The 19,420-nt window shown below is 44.8% G+C and overlaps 1 protein-coding gene across 1 annotated transcript in view; it reads right to left on the reverse strand.

Moving 5' to 3' along the window:
• Positions 1-914: 914 nt before the first annotated feature.
• The window catches only part of LOC310777717 (sorting nexin-18-like), a gene marked incomplete at its 5' end in the record, with an annotated part of 34,344 nt that continues 15,838 nt past the window's right edge, over positions 915-19,420 (reverse strand). The window contains one exon of the mRNA XM_083638090.1: positions 915-2,079. Coding sequence (XP_083494216.1) covers positions 1,853-2,079 — 227 coding nt within the window. The 3' untranslated portion in view covers positions 915-1,852. The remainder of the gene's footprint in view (positions 2,080-19,420) is intronic.

The following is a 19,420-nucleotide window of genomic DNA, read 5'->3' on the forward strand; positions in this document are numbered from 1 at the left end:
ATCCTTAAAGACCCCATAAAGTCATGTTTTAAGATGTATATAAAATACTCTACATTGAATAAGAATTTGTGTCAGATGGTTTTTCCCACACACAAAAAAGTAAAATTATCTTATTAAAATCCTTCAAATGAATTCCCCTCCTTCTGCCTCATTAAAAATTCCAAAGCAAACAATGAGCGCTGTCGAATTCTAGAACATAACTAGCCAAACACAGCATACAAACAAGGGCGTTGACTGTTGAATACTGGACAGCGATTGGCTTCAGTATTTGTGATGTCACAAATCATTCTTGTAGGAAATTTGCCTTTTCAGTGAGGTCAGAGAAACGTGCCACTTTCAGCAGACGATGCAGTGTCAAACTCTGGCACAGGCATCATTCTGCACAGTGGAGCTCAAACATCTCAACTGAAGGAACAAGAAGAAAAATTTCTGACTTTAGGGGGTCTTTAAATCTATATACAGTACATGCAAAGTATAATGAAGGGCAGACTATAGATTATTTTGGCAGGGCTCAAATGGGTCAATATAAAACAAAATATCAGCCAATTGTAGTGTTCGAAAAATCGGCTATCGGTCCAAAATGTCCATTATCGGTGCATCCCTAGTGAGAATCTGACTACTAGAAGGGAGTAGATCCTGCCCGCCTTCACCTCGTTCCGTGTCCGAAGAACTATGGCGTGCATATCATCACTGTAAATCCTATCAAACCAATACTGAGCAGGTCATTCAAGTAAAAAAAAAAAAAATGCCAAAGAAAAAAACACAGAACTTTATGTGAAAACCCGGGTTCAGAAACATCCATGAAGGTTCAAGTGATTTGGGGGAGTTTCTGTCGGGAGGGGGGGGGGGGGGGGGGTGGGGGATGGGGGGGTATATCTCGTTGCCACACTGGCGGATGGTTTCCATTAAAGCAGTGAGGGAGGCGGGAGGCGGCGCGGTCACGTGACCCGGGAGGCGGCGCCGTCACGTGACCCCCTTTCGTCAGATTTGGAAGAGCATCTGTGTTTAATATGTAACGCAGCCCGCTGAGCGCAGGACATGCCTGCAGCATGAACCACAACCCTGTTCCTGCCTGGTACATCCATCAGCACCGTGCCGGCACACAGTCCACTGAGCTCTTCTTCTAGAGTGGACCACATTTCTACCCGACAAAAGTCCTCCTGGGCCCAGGATCCATCGCCCACAAGTCTCCACCATATCCAAACCTGAGGGGCAACCTGCGTGGCTGAAAAAGTGAAGCCAACGTGGAAGTGTCTTAAACCTGCATTGTTATAAATGGCCAGCAGGGGGCGACTCCCCTGGCTCCCAAAAATAAGTCCGGTTGTATTGAAGTCAATGTGACAAATGGGCCTACTTCTCACTTGAATTTATGACCTCAGTAAACACTTTCCTAATGAGTTGATGGTCAGAATCACTGCATCATGCAATCAATGCAGCATGATGGTCATTTTATAACTCGTGAATTCATTTCGACTAAAACAGACGATAAAGCAGACTATGATTTTGGGGCGTGATTGACAGGCGGCCTGTCCAGTGATTGCACAGCTCGCTGATCACGGACCAATAGCAGGCAGTGCTCTGTGGGACACACCCCCTGGTCTCGCGGTAGCTGCTTCCGGCTCCAAATAACCAAGATGGAGTCCACAAACCAATGGGTGACGTCATGGTGGCTACGTCCATATTTTTCCACAGTCTATGCTCCAAACCTCACATCTTCTCCTCTATTGGACCGAGGACCCGGCAATCGTCCCAGTCCGAGTCACTTTCCGCAGGAGTTCCGTACCAATTCCCATAAGTCCAAGCCGACTTCTTCTTTTTCGTCTCTCTCTCTCTCCGCCCGTCTATTCCGGTTCTACTGGTCGTGGTCGTACCTCTCCAGCGCGTCCTGCAGCTTGGCGGTGATCTTCTGGAAGAAGCCGATCTGCTGGCGGAGGTGGTGCTGCATCTGCGAGCGGAAGTCGCGTACGCGCGTGCGGTGGAAGTGCTGGATCTCAGCCAGCGTGGCACAGGAGATGATGTTGCAGCGGTCGCGGAGGTCGCCCTCCTGCTTCGGGCAGTCCTTCACCTTGGTCAGTGCACCTGGAGGTGTGAAGGGGAAACGAGAGAGAGAGAGAGAGAGAGAGAGTTAGTTTCAAGGCATTTTTAGAATTTGAGTGCAGTAAAAACGGTACGATCGGAAAGATCGTTGCAGCGCTTGGAGAAACACTTACTACTAGGGGTGTCATGATACATTGATCTAGATCTAAATATTGTTACATCGATCGATACATCAATGCAAAGTGAAAACTTTGATGCATACTGTATCATCTTTAAGATAAGATGGCAGATGGCATTGGTCTCTACGTTCCACGAGAAGGCGGGCTGTAGATCCAGTGGACTTGTATGAGATGCTGGCATAGTCAAGTCAAGTCAAGTCAAGTTTATTTGTATAGCACATTTCATACACAGAGGCAATTCAAAGTGCTTCACATAAAATGGTTGACAGGAAAATAAAAGAAAAGAAGAGAGTAAAATGGACATTTAAAAGCATCACAACAAAACTTAAAAAAAAAGAGTATAAAAAGTGCATTAAGCAACTTCATTAAGCACACAGGAAAATAAACGAAAAGAAGAAATAAAATGGACATTTAAAAGCATCACAACAAAACTTAAAAAAAAAAGAGTATAAAAAGTGCAATAAGATAGATATATAAGATAGATAATAAGATAGATATATAACAATATACAACAATAACATAGATAGTGTATTAAATATGGATGAAATGAGCGTGTGTCACCCACTGGTTTTTGATACCTCAAAATGAAGCCTCAAAACTCTTATTTCCGGTTAATTTTTTGGTTTACCCAAAGTTTGCTGAATGTTTCCCCAGAGCATTCTGGGAGATCCGTGTACTGCACGGAGGTGTGTCACGTGAGTCCGCTCGGGTCTCAGTACAGCCGGGTGCAGTCCAGCTGACCGTCTGCCTGGCTTGTGTTGTCTTACTGTAATACATCCACGGTGTGTCTCCAGCCTGCTAGCTGCTGCTAAACCCTTGTTCACACAGGACGCCTAACGTAAGCACAACTGAAGCTTGAGGCAGGCTCACGCTGAGCCGTTCACACAAGAAGCCTTCTCTTTTCCTTGAACCCGCCCCACAAACTCCCATTGACTTCATGCCTGGCTTGACAGATCAATGCTCGGCTTCAGCACGCGTCACGCTCGGAGTAGGCGTGAATCCTGAACGATGGCTTGAGCAAGGCGTGAGCGTTCAGTGTGACACGCGCGCGGGTGGTGTGAACGGCCTCGCCTGTTAACAAGGACCCCCAAATTAAACTTGTGGGTTCAGCGTAGGTAGAGCTTAGGTTGAGCGTTGCTTCGGCGTCCTGTGTGAACGGGCGGATAAGGCTCCACAAAAATCTGATTTCGAAATAGGCGTAACTGACCTCATAACGGGGATCTATACAGTTGCCGATGAACACATATTCTCTGCCTGCCTATTCCCATATTCTCAAATATCCATTCGGTGAACACATAGGGCCCTATTCTCCCACAGGCCTTCGGCACTAAAACGGGCCTTAACCGCAAAAAAACGTGCCTTGCGCCTGTTTTGGGACGATATCAATATGGCTTTACGCTGCCAAATGCGCTTTAGGCCGAATGGGCGTGGCGCAGTCCCAGAATGGGCCAAAGTGGGCGTGTCGGCCTTAAATCTCGGCGTACTGATATCTTGGCACCTGCCTTAAATTTAGCGCTTTGCGCCTTTGAAAACCAGGCCTATTCACTGCGCCAGTGCACTTGTGCCTCTCCCCTGTCACCCTTCTCTGTCTCTCTCTGAAACCAGGCCTATTCAGTGCGCCAGTGCTCTTCTGCCTCTGAGTCACCCTTCTCTCTCTCTCTCTGACTCCCTCGCTCTCTCTCTCTGACTCCCTCGCTCAAACAGACACAACACATAGCAGCACCCAGCTTCCCATAGGAAATAGCAGTTGTAAGTTTACTGCCTGTGAATGTCCACTCCCAGCATGCAATTGGGTCCTCCATTTCGCTACTAAATAGAGCCGAAATAGATATAAAAGGTAGATCTAAAATAATGTGTAATGGTAAGACAACCTGCAATTGTCGAACATTTCAATATTGGACCAAATAAAACATGAAATGAAACACCACCCTATGTGAAACATATATGTCCTCTTGAGCCTATATATACCCTGTGTGGATTTAACGTGATTTAGGTAAGTGACAGCGGAACGCGCTTCGGAAGCTTCTACTGTCATCTGCTATACTGTGATGTGCGCTCCAATAACTTCGCCCTACTCCACATTTAGTTTTACAATAAAAACACATTTATGCAATGACTTTACATAATGTAGGGTATATTTATGTGCATCATTCTACCTGCAGCAGGGGAGAGAAAACGATATCTTTCTGGACAAACTTTCACCAATCTAATAGGCTATATTTTTCTAGCTGATGCGTTTAGTACATTATTTTCACTTTGATCTTGCTATAGTGTAGCGTATTTACATGCTTGCAGTATTGAAACTGCAGTTAGATTGGTTTGAGAAGCATAATAATATGGAATAATAGCCTATAATGCAGACAGACAGGCTGGATGAAGGGAGGGGGGGGGGGGGGGCAGAGCGTTTGGCTTTCGTCTGGTTTTGCGGGATCACTGGAATTGGAGCTAAAAAGGCAAGCGTGCGATTCGTTTATTGCACTTATCCAATGAGCATGACGGTGCATAATTTTACGCCTAAAAGGCGTGGTTGTAATGCTTTGGGCTGCATCTAGCGCCAGCACGACGATATCAAGTGCGCCTTTCCACGCCCACTGCTTTGATCTGCGCCTGCCGCTCGGCCTAGAAACTGCGCCGATGCAACGATAGGGGCCATATACTCTACTAACGTTATTAAAAGATCATAAAGATAACACTGATTGATAGGGAAAATTTAACACTGTTCTATAACACTGATATAGTGTCAGATGTTTCTGATAGTTTGTTAAATTACTACTTGCTAATCTGCTAATGTTGCTAGCGAGCTTCTTCTTCTAGCTTTCCGGCAGACTAGATGCCTTGCAGCACATTGCTGCCTCTCACCGGTCGGAGGTTCTTATTTATCCGATGTATTTATCGTCTATTTCCCTCAAAATGGGAACATAATTTAGAAAATGGGGGAGTTGAAATTATATTATAGGATGTATCTATGTTTATATATATATATATATATATATATATATATATATATATATATATATATATATATATATATATATATATAAACAGATACATCCTATAATAAGAATGTGTGAGTGTGATAGATAGATATAAACATAGATACATCCTATAATAAGAATGTGTGTGATATATATATATACATATTGTATATTATATACATTCTTATTAATATATAATATATAATATATATTCTTATTATAGGATGTATCTATGTTTATATCTATCTATCACAAAGTATCTAACGCAAAGTAACTGGGACTTTGCTCTCCCATCGAGCGCACAGGCAATGCGATTACGGAGCTGTAAGCTGAACTCTTGTACTGGTCGGCTGGTGGGAACCTTGTTCAGCTCCGGAACTATGAGTCGACACGCCCCCCACCCCCCCACCCCCGCACCCCCTTCTCTCTCTCCCTCCCAGTGTATCACCGGGAGGGAGGCGGGGGGAGGGGAGGGAGGCGGGGGGAGGGGAGGGAGGCGGGGGGAGGGGCGAGCTAATCCCGAGAGCGCTCCGCGTTGCATTCCAACAGTCCCGGGGCAACACAGGACAAGAGGCCCAGGAATCTCCGCTCATTCAAATCAGATGCTGGCCTGTGGACCCCACAGCCAGAGTAAGGGATGTGTGTGGGACAACACAGCACAGGACCCCACAGCCAGAGTAAGGGATGTGTGTGGGACAACACAGCACAGGGATATTTGACTCAACAGAGCTGTCTGTCATCATAAGCGGCCTCGGGAAGCCGTTTTTTTTTCCACACCGGTGTTTTTGTAATTAGTCCGTTATGAGAGAAATCCTGGGGCACTGTAGATATCTCTGTGGAACGCAGCGCTGCTGAGTGAGGAATGACGCCCGACGTCTTGGAAAATGCAACGGCCAAGTTTGAGGGCCGAGTCAAAAGGGCGTACCGTAATCCGACGGTTTATTTGGTATACGAAATACAAGCAAAAACGTTTCAGGCAAAGGAGATTTCTCGGCTTTCTTCGCTTGGAAAACAGCAACGTTTCTCACCAATGCTCTCCTGATGAAGGCCTTCAGCCAAACAACGCCTGTGATGGAAACGGTGACTAAACACGGCAGCTTTTGTTAGTATGCAGTTGCTGGAGGAAGGGTTGTTTCGCAATGATGACAAACGCCAGAGGCAGACTTCCTATGTATATAGACATGACTCAGCACATACTGTCTATGCATATAGACATACTGTCTATGCATATAGACATGACTCAGCACATACTGTCTATGTATATAGACATGACTCAGCACATACTGTCTATGCATATAGACATGACTCAGCACATACTGTCTATGCATATAGACATGACTCAGCACATACTGTCTATGCATATAGACATGACTCAGCACATACTGTCTATGTATATAGACATGACTCAGCACATACTGTCTATGTATATAGACATGACTCAGCACATACTGTCTATGCATATAGACATGACTCAGCACATACTGTCTATGCATATAGACATGACTCAGCACATACTGTCTATGTATATAGACATGACTCAGCACATACTGTCTATGTATATAGACATGACTCAGCACATACTGTGTATGTATATAGACATGACTCAGCACATACTGTGTATGTATATAGACATGACTCAGCACATACTGTCTATGCATATAGACATGACTCAGCACATACTGTCTATGCATATAGACATGACTCAGCACATACTGTCTATGTATATAGACATGACTCAGCACATACTGTCTATGTATATAGACATGACTCAGCACATACTGTCTATGTATATAGACATGACTCAGCACATACTGTCGTGTGAACTGACACGGAAACTCTGCTGCATGTGCCCGGATCATCCGGGGACATGCAGCAGAGTTGAGCGCTTGGAGCAGTCGATCTGTAGCCTAGCAGCATGGTAAACACATGGTAAACACATGGTAAACACCATGGATGTATTAAAAGAACTGGATAGGGTCTAGGGCACGCCCACCCATTCATTTGAACGGAGGCTGCTCAGTGGCGTATGAAGCTCTTGTCGGGGGGCTTTTCTTCCGGGTTTTACTTCCGTGACCATGCGGCTCAAGGTGAAGTGCGCATGTCTGCCATGATATCTGCTTACGTATTCTGTTGTAAGTTGAGAGTCGCACGCCATTGTTGTGTCGCGGTAAGGATGGGCTACTCGTGTAAAATAACGTTACTATGTATCTTAATGAAAGCCAAAATCAGACTGTAGTAGCAACACAGCACACAGCTAACAAAGCTTCACATAAGCTTCCAACTTATGCGCATTAGGACTGGGCAATATAATCGATACGGCAATATATCGCGATATTTTATTTCCCGATACTGTATCGATACTTGGACGCCAAGTATCGCGATATTAATTAAATTATATTTTTTTGCAGGCCATGCCATGCCAGGCCTCTGCATCTGGTGATTCCCACCCCTAATCGATACTGTATCGATATTTCCCATATCGATGCGTTCAGTAACACTCAACACTCGGTAGTTTTGACTAAATTTGTCCACTAACTTATCAGTATAAAGTGATGTACATATTATTACACTACCTGGGTGGTACACAGTGTGTTGTATCTTTAGCTCTATTTTTTTTTGTGTGTAAATTCTGTAGAATATCGCAATATATCGCAATATGTATCGCATCGCAATATATCGTGATACAATCGTATCGTGACCCAAGTATCGTGATACGTATCGTATCGTGAGATCCTTGCCAATGCCCAGCCAGCCCTAATTGAAACTTGATTCAAAATCATGTTGGGTGTGGCTGCAAGGTCAACAAATCAATTTCATTTCAAATATAAGTCAAAGGAATGACGTCTTTGGGTGTAACTGCAAGTTATGCAGGCTGACATACTTCCACAGGTTATAGATCCGTTTAGCAGCCAAATTTCTCTCTCCAACTTCTCTACAACTGCTCTGGTATTTCAACAGAGCTCTGGCTATAAAACAATACAGATGAGAAGAGACATGCCAAGTCTCTGTCTGTCACTATTCTCTACTCAACAGAGTTTATAACACAATGCAGATGTCACTGACATATTTCTCTGTTTCTGTCAGACGACTGCAACACTTTAAAACACAAGTCGGGTTTCCATCCACCTGTTTTGATGCGAAATTTCAATTTGCGCATAAAGAAACTGAGTGGAAACGCTGCCTAATTCGCAAAAACCGCAAACCGCAAAAAAAAAGTTTTCACGCTTGAGGGAGGCGGAAAAGTCGGGTGTATCGATAAAAAGAAAATGCGAAACGTGCGGTGGAAACAGTTTAAGCGATATTCCGTTGTCTCTCCATTCAAAAACAACACAGTTTGCCTTGATCACTACAAAACATGACATGCCGTGTGTAGCCTCCACACAATAGGGCTACACACGGTAAATCACGGTACGCGCAGCACAATACCCGCCGTGGTAAACAGAAGAAGACTGGGATATTAACTTTAAGGCGACTCACTTCTAGACTTGAATTAAATTGTATTCACTTACTATCTGCTCCGTGGATTACCATTTTACAATTTCGGAGCCGAAATTGTAACATAGCAACGTTGGTCCACAACGTTGCTATTTTACAATTTTTTGGGAGATCGGGTTGGGATTATAACGTTAGTGCGTTGTGCGATGTGCGACTATAGTCGCACATGGTAATCCAGAAATGGCGTTATGGTACCTTTGTCTACTTGCAGATCATCAAGAAACTTTAAATGAATAACGTTAGATGTGTTTAACAGAGCTGTATATCGGGTCTATCAGCTGATCAGCAGCTCAGACAGCCTCAAACACGAGGTGATTGACAGCTCTATCATTCGCAAAATAGCAGTGGATGGAAACGCGCATTGTTTCGCATTTTATTTTGCCGACTTTCTGAAAATTCGATTCAAAGTTGCGATACATTTGGATGGAAACCCAGCTACAGATTTGATGGAGGATCACAAAATGCTAACAGCCCAGATATTGCTGTTAGTGTTGGTTAGCTAGTTAGCATTAACGTCGATTGGAGTCATTTTGACAACAGAAAAAGAAAGATTATGTCAGTGACAACACCAGTCAGGGAGGCAGAAAGTTGGCTCTGTAAATCCCAGCAACATTTGTTGAGAACAACTTGTCAATAAAACGTTGACGATCCCTGAGCGAGCTCAGGAGCTGAAAGCCGTTGGTTTGACTCATTTGTCAATTTGAATGTGACAATTGCCACCAAACGGTGGCCAGTAAGGGTGTTGTGGTCGGGGTATCTGATGAGCGTATACGTTTGACTGAGATGCCCACGACCAGGGTTCGATTCCCAGCGTGTTCAAAGTACATTTCAACCGCAAGGGAAGCCACATAAAAAAATTTAACATTTAAAATTTTTCTTATTTAACTATGACCAAGCCATTTCTCTAACCTGAACCAAGTTGTTTTAGTTGCCTAACCGTAACCGTAACACAAGTCGTTGGCTTCGGTCTCGTGGTGTCGAAAAATGATGAAATAGGTGACATCGAAAAATTGCGAAAAACGTGCCGTTTGTCCTCATTTGTTGTTTGTTGAAAAAGTATGAAAAAGGTACAGTACTACTCACGAAAAGTAATTATTATTACTCATTACTCCTTTAAAAAGTAATAAAAAAAGAGTAAAAAAAAAAGTAATAAAATTACTTTACTTATTATCAAAAAAATCACTACAAGAGTGAAGGTAGCAGCACTCCAAAAATTAAGATGCAAGACTTCAGATTTCCATTTTTCTTTTTTTATTGAGGGCTAACGCGTTTCGGCATGTGCCTTCATCAGAGCATCATTGATGCTCTGATGAAGGCACATGCCGAAACGCGTTAGCCCTCAATAAAAAAAGAAAAATGGAAATCTGAAGTCTTGCATCTTAATTTTTGGAGTGCTGCTACCTTCACTCTTGTAGTGATTTTTTTGATACTAATTCCAGTAGCTGAGCACCCACAGCCAAGGAGGCAATCTGAGGAAGCGCACCTGCTCTACATCTCATACTTTACTTATTACTTGGTATCAAAGGTAACTAGTTATGTCAATCGTGACTTTACTATTACTTTCATTACCCTCCACCCCCTTCCAAAAAGTGACGTACAACCAGTTTAGCCAGCTCCTTTTAGATATAATTAACCTTACAGGAGGAGTCAACAATCAGCCAAACTGCATATGTTTATTTATTTGCCTATTCACCTTATTCCTGGACTTACGTTTCCCATGATTCTCAGCGTTTGCCGGTTGTAGACTTCCTTTAAAAAAAAAATCACTAGCAAGGACGTGCGCGCCGCTGTTAAAGAGTGGGAACGTTTGGCTTATTTGATCCGAAATGGCTAAAAATAGTAACGTTGTGTGGTTGCATAGCGGCGATATTTTACAAAAACGAGGTAAATGTCAATTCACTCGTACTGTATGGGCTTATTTTAGCCGAAATTGCTAAAAATAGTATGTGGTTGGGGGACACCTCGGCATTCCGAAATGTCGGCACTCCGAAATACCGGCATTCCGACAAAATTGAGATCTGTCTCGCCATTGCGAAAGAACCATCCCCCCAGACCCTAACCCTAAACCTAACCTCTCCCACCCCCCACGCCTAAGCCTAACCTCCCCCAGAACCTAACCTCTCGGCGAAACATTTTTTGGAGATAAAAAGGGCCGCCTCTCCGAAAGCAAAGAAGTCAATGATCGGAATGCCGACACTTCGGAATGGCGAGGTGTCCCCATGTGGTTGCATAGCGGCCGCTTTTGTTTTGAAGGCTAAACGTCCAAACTGGAACTCTTATTATTTGGTCATTGAACGTAGCTTTAGCGGTCTCTCTCTTTCAAGATTCAGGATATTGTCTCTCCGTTGTACAATTATGCACATGTGAAATTATTATGCTGGGGGGGACTCCATTACAAGACATAGGTAGGTACAAAGTCACAACAATTATTATGATTATTTTCAGTCTCTTTCACTATGAACGGTCCTGGGCGGAAACAGGCAACCGGCAGCTGGAAACAGGGAGGGAGGGTGTCATGGAAGCGCCCACTGTCTCATCAGGAAACTCGTGAATAGGACAAACAACTAATTGCATAGCCAGACATGTCGCCACACTTCGTTTTAGAAAGTAATGGAGAAAGTAAGGCAGTAACTTGAAGTTACTTGGATTAGTAATTGTAATGTAATAACTTTTTTGTAAATAATCACTTACATTACTAGTTACTACTGGGAAAGTAATACAATTACAGTAACACGTTACTTTACTGGGGGCAATAACATGAGCGTCCCACGTGCTACGTCCTGCCAGTGAAACCCCTCGCTGGCAGGTGAAAAGATGCGGCTGGCGACTGCACATGTATTGGAGGAAGCATGTGCTAGTCTACAACTCTCCCCAGATGGGAGAAAATGGGAGAAAAACCAGAAAGAAGAAGAAAAAAAAAGTAGGTGAGGTGTTGTCAGTCACAGGCGGTTGGGATTCAGGCGACGTCTCCGTCGCTCTGGGCTGATTGTTCACAGCGCACACACACACCCACGCACGCACGCACGCACACACACACACACACGCGCGCACGCACACACACACACACACACACACACGCACGCACGCACACACACGCGCACACACACACGCACGCACGCGCGCGCACACACACACACACACACACACACGCACACACACACACACACACACAGTCAGCACCGGAGAGACGGGCCTCCAGGCCTGGCAAACAGCAGGACTATGTATGCCAGGAGCGACCCCCTCCTCCCAACCTGCAGGGAGCTAACGAGCTAACTCCCCTGTGTGTGTGTGTGTGTGTGTGTGTGTGTGTGTGCGTGCGTGCATGTGTATGTGCACATGTGTGTGTGTGTGTGTGCGTGCGTGTGTGTGTGTGCACATGTGTGTGTGTGTGTGCGTGCGTGTGTGTGTGTGTGTGCACATGTGCATGTGTTTGGGTGAGCGAGTACAGCCTCTCACAGTATCCATCCAGAGAGTTTGAATGAACCAGGCCCGGTTTCAGTTCTCGACCCAGATTGACGTAAATGTGTGTCTCTCCTGTTTCACATCAAACTATACAGTCTGTTCTGTAGCACGGGAGTCCAGAGTGTATGGGACAGAGAGAGAGAAAGGGCAAGTAACTGAATGAGAGGGCGAGGAAGAGAGAGAGACAGGGAGAAAGTGTGTGCGTGTGCGTGTGTGTGTGTGTGTGTGTAAGAGAGAGAGAGAGAAAGGTGGAAAAAAGAGAAAGAGAAAAAGAGAGAGAGGGGCCTGGAAGCAAGACACAGAGGCCTCTATCTTCCGACAGGCGCTATCCCTAAATAGTGCTTTGCTCACAGTTTGCGCGTGCCTTAAGGCACGGAAGATAGCATTCCGCCTTGCGCCGTCCGCCAGGTGTTCTGCCGAGTTTTGCTCCCCCGCCGAGCAGCAAAAAAAAACATCCCCACCTCACGGGAGCATACTTGTAATGATTTATACAGAAATGTAACTGATTCAAAGTCATATCATTGTCTGGTAGACGTGACCTCCCCGATTTCTAAGTTAAAACAGCCCCGAAATATGTTGGGGATGCAATTCTCGGCCGGGATGAGGAAAGGTTCACGGCACGTGTCGCAAGCGCAAATTAGAGCCGTGCCAAAATCATCTGCGCCCCAAAATGCCTGCGCAAACGGGATTTGGGCGGTCTTAACTATCAGAATTATTCACAGGTGTGTGGCCAGGCAAGGCTGGGCATTACGTCAATCAAAACCAATCAGATTCCCGTCTCACAATGGTTGTTTGTAACCTGACGCTGCCAGATGGACGGTATAGCTCCACATAGGTTTCACTAAACCAGTCGATCTGGGTTTGAAGTCACCAGACCCGCTGACGGAGGCGGGCACTTTGTCCAAGCTACTTGGCAGGTGATTGGATGACCCATCTGTCTATCACCGCTGGTGGGTGTTAACTTCAACCAATCAGATCGCCGAAGGTGCCTGTGGATGATCTCCGTGGTATTCATTGATTGAGTCCTCACGGTCGTAAAGTCACCTTTGAAGCATTTAGTTAGATTATAACGAACTAGTTGTGTGGCTTAGCCTTCCCAAATGTTGAGGGTCGTTTTTTAGAATTTAATACATAGAATTGGGAACGTTACATTCAATTTCACTCAGACTGCCTGTCACTTCCGCGGCGGCAGCCATGTTGACGAGTGAAAAGAACTACAAAGACCATGTACCCACTACTTGCCCAGACGAGCCTGAGCCCGCCTACGGCCGCCGCTGATTCGTCGGGCCGGCATGGCTCAACCTATCATCTTAACTGCCTGTGCGGGTCCAGACCGTCACGGAGAACCAAATGAAATGTGAGTTCACGTGACGGGCGGTTTACCAGGCTAGGTTGTTTGCGCGAGGCATGCAATATGCTGTAATTCTCTCCATGCATAATAGAGTGTACTCACTCGTGCGAGGACAGAGAGAGCTTATTGACAGATCGTCTGTGGTGCCAACGACCCTCCGGGTTATGAAGGTAAATAGTCCTATGTCCATTGTCCAACAAGTTTTCTCAATTCATTTCCCTCTTTGCGATGTGATAAAAGTTTCTCAGTGAGTTATAGTTGATTGCCTCACTGAATTATCTGCTAATACCCAATTTTAGCAGCATAATTTGATGTCTTGGCGTGGCAAGGCTGTGCGTAATGACATATCCAAAAGGAATTCCACTTTCCTCTCCGCAAATACCTCTCTGCGCTGCATGGGAGCGCAGCCGTAATCTCCGTGCAGAGCGCCCAGCGCAGAGAGGTATTTGCGCGTAAGAGGTCCTTTTCAAAGCTAGCTTAGCGCAAAGTAATTGCGCGCTGCTGACGATAGGGTAACGCCATCTATCCCAAATTTTAGCACTGAAACGCCTGCTTTGGCTTGTGGCAGCCAATGCCCAGTACAATTATCACAGGCATGCGAATGGGTCCGCCCCCAATTTGCATTGCGCACGGCGCTAAACGAGCGCAAACGCAAAATTAGCGCTTTTGGGAAGATAGAGGCCAGAGTCCCCATCAGCCCCAGTACAGAAGTCCCTACAGGGATCGATAACAATTCAACATGGCATTATTAATATCACTTTAGCCCCCATGAATCTCAGTCTTGAGCACTGTTTGAATCTGCATGGTGATTCACATCGGTCAGGGCAACGCTCTGGTCATGAGTAGGTTTACATTGACCATCAAATCAGCTTTGTCGGATAGTATCTGTTTGAAATAGCTGCAGAGGTGAATAGGCTGACCAGCAGACTGCATGAATCACTCATGTAGGCAGCAGCAGCTGGACCAAGCTGAGGCATCAAAATACGCAAAAGTGACTGACCTTTTCAGCAGTGCAAGCACCAGCAACATTTCCACTACCGGTGGAATGCATCAAGAGGCTCAGTGCCTCTCTCTCCATGTTCACTAGTCTCTCTCTCTCCATGTTGACTAGTCTCTCTCTCCATGTTCACTAGTCTCTCTCTCCATGTTGACTAGTCTCTCTCTCCATGTTCACTAGTCTCTCTCTCTCCATGTTGACTAGTCTCTCTCTCTATGTTCACTAGTCTCTCTCTCCATGTTCACTAGTCTCTCTCTCTCCATGTTCACTAGTCTCTCTCTCTCCATGTTCACTAGTCTCTCTCTCCATGTTGACTAGTCTCTCTCTCCATGTTCACTAGTCTCTCTCTCCATGTTCACTAGTCTCTCTCTCTCCATGTTGACTAGTCTCTCTCTCCATGTTCACTAGTCTCTCTCTCTCCATGTTGACTAGTCTCTCTCTCCATGTTCACTAGTCTCTCTCTCCATGTTGACTAGTCTCTCTCTCCATGTTCACTAGTCTCTCTCTCTCCATGTTGACTAGTCTCTCTCTCCATGTTCACTAGTCTCTCTCTCTCCATGTTGACTAGTCTCTCTCTACATGTTCACTAGTCTCTCTCTCTACATGTTCACTAGTCTCTCTCTCCATGTTCACTAGTCTCTCTCTCTCCATGTTGACTAGTCTCTCTCTCCATGTTCACTAGTCTCTCTCTCCATGTTCACTAGTCTCTCTCTCTCCATGTTCACTAGTCTCTCTCTCTCCATGTTGACTAGTCTCTCTCTCTACATGTTCACTAGTCTCTCTCTCCATGTTCACTAGTCTATCTCTCCATGTTGACTAGTCTCTCTCTCCATGTTCACTAGTCTCTCTCTCCATGTTCACTAGTCTCTCTCTCTCCATGTTCACTAGTCTCTCTCTCTCCATGTTGACTAGTCTCTCTCTCCATGTTCACTAGTCTCTCTCTCTCCATGTTGACTAGTCACTCTCTCTCCATGTTGACTAGTCTCTCTCTCCATGTTCACTAGTCTCTCTCTCTCCATGTTCACTAGTCTCTCTCTCTCCATGTTCACTAGTCTCTCTCTCTCCATGTTCACTAGTCTCTCTCTCTACATGTTCACTAGTCTCTCTCTCTACATGTTCACTAGTCTCTCTCTACATGTTCACTAGTCTCTCTCTCTCCATGTTCACTAGTCTCTCTCTCTCCATGTTCACTAGTCTCTCTCTCTCCATGTTCACTAGTCTCTCTCTCTCCATGTTCACTAGTCTCTCTCTCTCCATGTTCACTAGTCTCTCTCTCTCCATGTTCACTAGTCTCTCTCTCTCCATGTTCAGTAGTCTCTCTCTCCATGTTCACTAGTCTCTCTCTCTCCATGTTCACTAGTCTCTCTCTCTCCATGTTCACTAGTCTCTCTCTCTCCATGTTCACTAGTCTCTCTCTCTCCATGTTCACTAGTCTCTCTCTCCATGTTCACTAGTCTCTCTCTCTCCATGTTCACTAGTCTCTCTCTCTCCATGTTCACTAGTCTCTCTCTCTCCATGTTCACTAGTCTCTCTCTCTCCATGTTCACTAGTCTCTCTCTACATGTTCACTAGTCTCTCTCTACATGTTCACTAGTCTCTCTCTCTCCATGTTCACTAGTCTCTCTCCATGTTCACTAGTCTCTCTCTCTCCATGTTCACTAGTCTCTCTCTACATGTTCACTAGTCTCTCTCTCTCCATGTTCAGTAGTCTCTCTCTACATGTTCACTAGTCTCTCTCTCTCCATGTTCACTAGTCTCTCTCTCTCCATGTTCACTAGTCTCTCTCTCTCCATGTTGACTAGTCTCTCTCTCTCCATGTTCACTAGTCTCTCTCTCCATGTTCACTAGTCTCTCTCTCTCCATGTTCACTAGTCTCTCTCTCTCCATGTTCAGTAGTCTCTCTCTACATGTTCACTAGTCTCTCTCTCTCCATGTTCACTAGTCTCTCTCTCTCCATGTTCACTAGTCTCTCTCTCTCCATGTTCACTAGTCTCTCTCTCTCCATGTTCACTAGTCTCTCTCTCTCCATGTTCACTAGTTTCTCTCTCCATGTTCACTAGTCTCTCTCTCTCCATGTTCACTAGTCTCTCTCTCTCCATGTTCACTAGTCTCTCTCTCTCCATGTTCACTAGTCTCTCTCTCTCCATGTTCACTAGTCTCTCTCTACATGTTCACTAGTCTCTCTCTCTCCATGTTCACTAGTCTCTCTCTACATGTTCACTAGTCTCTCTCTCTCCATGTTCACTAGTCTCTCTCTCTCCATGTTCACTAGTCTCTCTCTCCATGTTCACTAGTCTCTCTCTCTCCATGTTCACTAGTCTCTCTCTACATGTTCACTAGTCTCTCTCTCTCCATGTTCAGTAGTCTCTCTCTACATGTTCACTAGTCTCTCTCTCTCCATGTTCACTAGTCTCTCTCTCTCCATGTTCACTAGTCTCTCTCTCTCCATGTTGACTAGTCTCTCTCTCTCCATGTTGACTAGTCTCTCTCTACATGTTCACTAGTCTCTCTCTCTCCATGTTCACTAGTCTCTCTCTCTCCATGTTCACTAGTCTCTCTCTCTCCATGTTCACTAGTCTCTCTCTACATGTTCACTAGTCTCTCTCTGCATGTTCACTAGTCTCTCTCTCTACATGTTCACTAGTCTCTCTCTCTCCATGTTCACTAGTCTCTCTCTACATGTTCACTAGTCTCTCTCTCTCCATGTTGACTAGTCTCTCTCTACATGTTCACTAGTCTCTCTCTCTCCATGTTGACTAGTCTCTCTCTCTCCATGTTCACTAGTCTCTCTCTACATGTTCACTAGTCTCTCTCTCCATGTTCACTAGTCTCTCTCTCTCCATGTTCACTAGTCTCTCTCTACATGTTCACTAGTCTCTCTCTCTCCATGTTCACTAGTCTCTCTCTACATGTTCACTAGTCTCTCTCTCTACATGTTCACTAGTCTCTCTCTACATGTTCACTAGTCTCTCTCTACATGTTCACTAGTCTCTCTCTCTCCATGTTCACTAGTCTCTCTCTCTACATGTTCACTAGTCTCTCTCTCTACATGTTCACTAGTCTCTCTCTCTACATGTTCACTAGTCTCTCTCTACATGTTCACTAGTCTCTCTCTACATGTTCACTAGTCTCTCTCTACATGTTCACTAGTCTCTCTCTCTACATGTTCACTAGTCTCTCTCTCTCCATGTTCACTAGTCTCTCTCTACATGTTCACTAGTCTCTCTCTACATGTTCACTAGTCTCTCTCTACATGTTCACTAGTCTCTCTCTCTCTCCATGTTCACTAGTCTCTCTCTACATGTTCACTAGTCTCTCTCTCTCCATGTTCACTAGTCTCTCTCTCTACATGTTCACTAGTCTCTCTCTCTACATGTTCACTAGTCTCTCTCTCTACATGTTCACTAGTCTCTCTCTCTACATGTTCACTAGTCTCTCTCTCTACATGTTCACTAGTCTCTCTCTCTACATGTTCACTAGTCTCTCTCTCTACATGTTCACTAGTCTCTCTCTACATGTTCACTAGTCTCTCTCTCTCCATGTTCACTAGTCTCTCTCTACATGTTCACTAGTCTCTCTCTCTCCATGTTCACTAGTCTCTCTCTCTCCATGTTCACTAGTCTCTCTCTCTCCATGTTCACTAGTCTCTCTCTACATGTTCACTAGTCTCTCTCTACATGTTCACTAGTCTCTCTCTACATGTTCACTAGTCTCTCTCTCTCCATGTTCACTAGTCTCTCTCTACATGTTCACTAGTCTCTCTCTACATGTTCAGTAGTCTCTCTCCACATGTTCACTAGTCTCTCTACATGTTCACTAGTCTCTCTCTACATGTTCACTAGTCTCTCCCTACATGTTCACTAGTCTCTCTCTACATGTTCACTAGTCTCTCTTTAAATGTTCACTAGTCTCCCTACATGTTCACTAGTCTCTCTCTACATGTTCACTAGTCTCTCTCTACATGTTCAGTAGTCTCCCTACATGTTCACTAGTCTCTCTCTCTACATGTTCACTAGTCTCTCTCTACATGTTCACTAGTCTCTCTCTACATGTTCAGTAGTCTCCCTACATGTTCACTAGTCTCTCTCTCTACATGTTCACTAGTCTCTCTCTACATGTTCACTAGTCTCTCTCTACATGTTCACTAGTCTCTCTCTACATGTTCACTAGTCTCCCTACATGTTCACTAGTCTCTCTCTACATGTTCACTAGTCTCTCTCTACACGTTCAGTAGTCTCCCTACATGTTCACTAGTCTCTCTCTCTACATGTTCACTAGTCTCTCTCTATATGTTCACTAGTCTCTCTCTACATGTTCAGTAGTCTCCCTACATGTTCACTAGTCTCTCTCTCTACATGTTCACTAGTCTCTCTCTACATGTTCACTAGTCTCTCTGTACATGTTCACTAGTCTCTCTCTACATGTTCACTAGTATCTCTCTACATGTTCAGTAGTCTCCCTATATGTTCACTAGTCTCTCTCTCTACATGTTCACTAGTCTCTCTCTACATGTTCAGTAGTCTCTCCCTACATGTTCACTAGTCTCTCTCTACATGTTCACTAGTCTCTCTCTACATGTTCAGTAGTCTCTCTCTACATGTTCACTAGTCTCTCTCTACATGTTCAGTAGTCTCTCTCTACATGTTCAGTAGTCTCTCTCTCTCTACATGTTCAGTAGTCTCTCTCTACATGTTCACTAGTCTCTCTCTACATGTTCAGTAGTCTCTCTCTACATGTTCACTAGTCTCTTAAAACAGACGCGTTGGCTTCCGCAATTTGCAAATGCGTCCGCCTACCCGTCTGTACTTCATAGAGGAGAAAGTTGGTCAAAACGGAAATAAGGCGGGACATCCACTAATTTCTCCAATCACCTGCATCAGTATTGTTGACATGTGTCGTGATTGATCGAATATGGGATGGTGTG

This window comes from Poromitra crassiceps (genome assembly GCF_964638095.1).
Source record: "Poromitra crassiceps genome assembly, chromosome: 6".
Lineage (NCBI taxonomy): Eukaryota > Metazoa > Chordata > Actinopteri > Beryciformes > Melamphaidae > Poromitra > Poromitra crassiceps.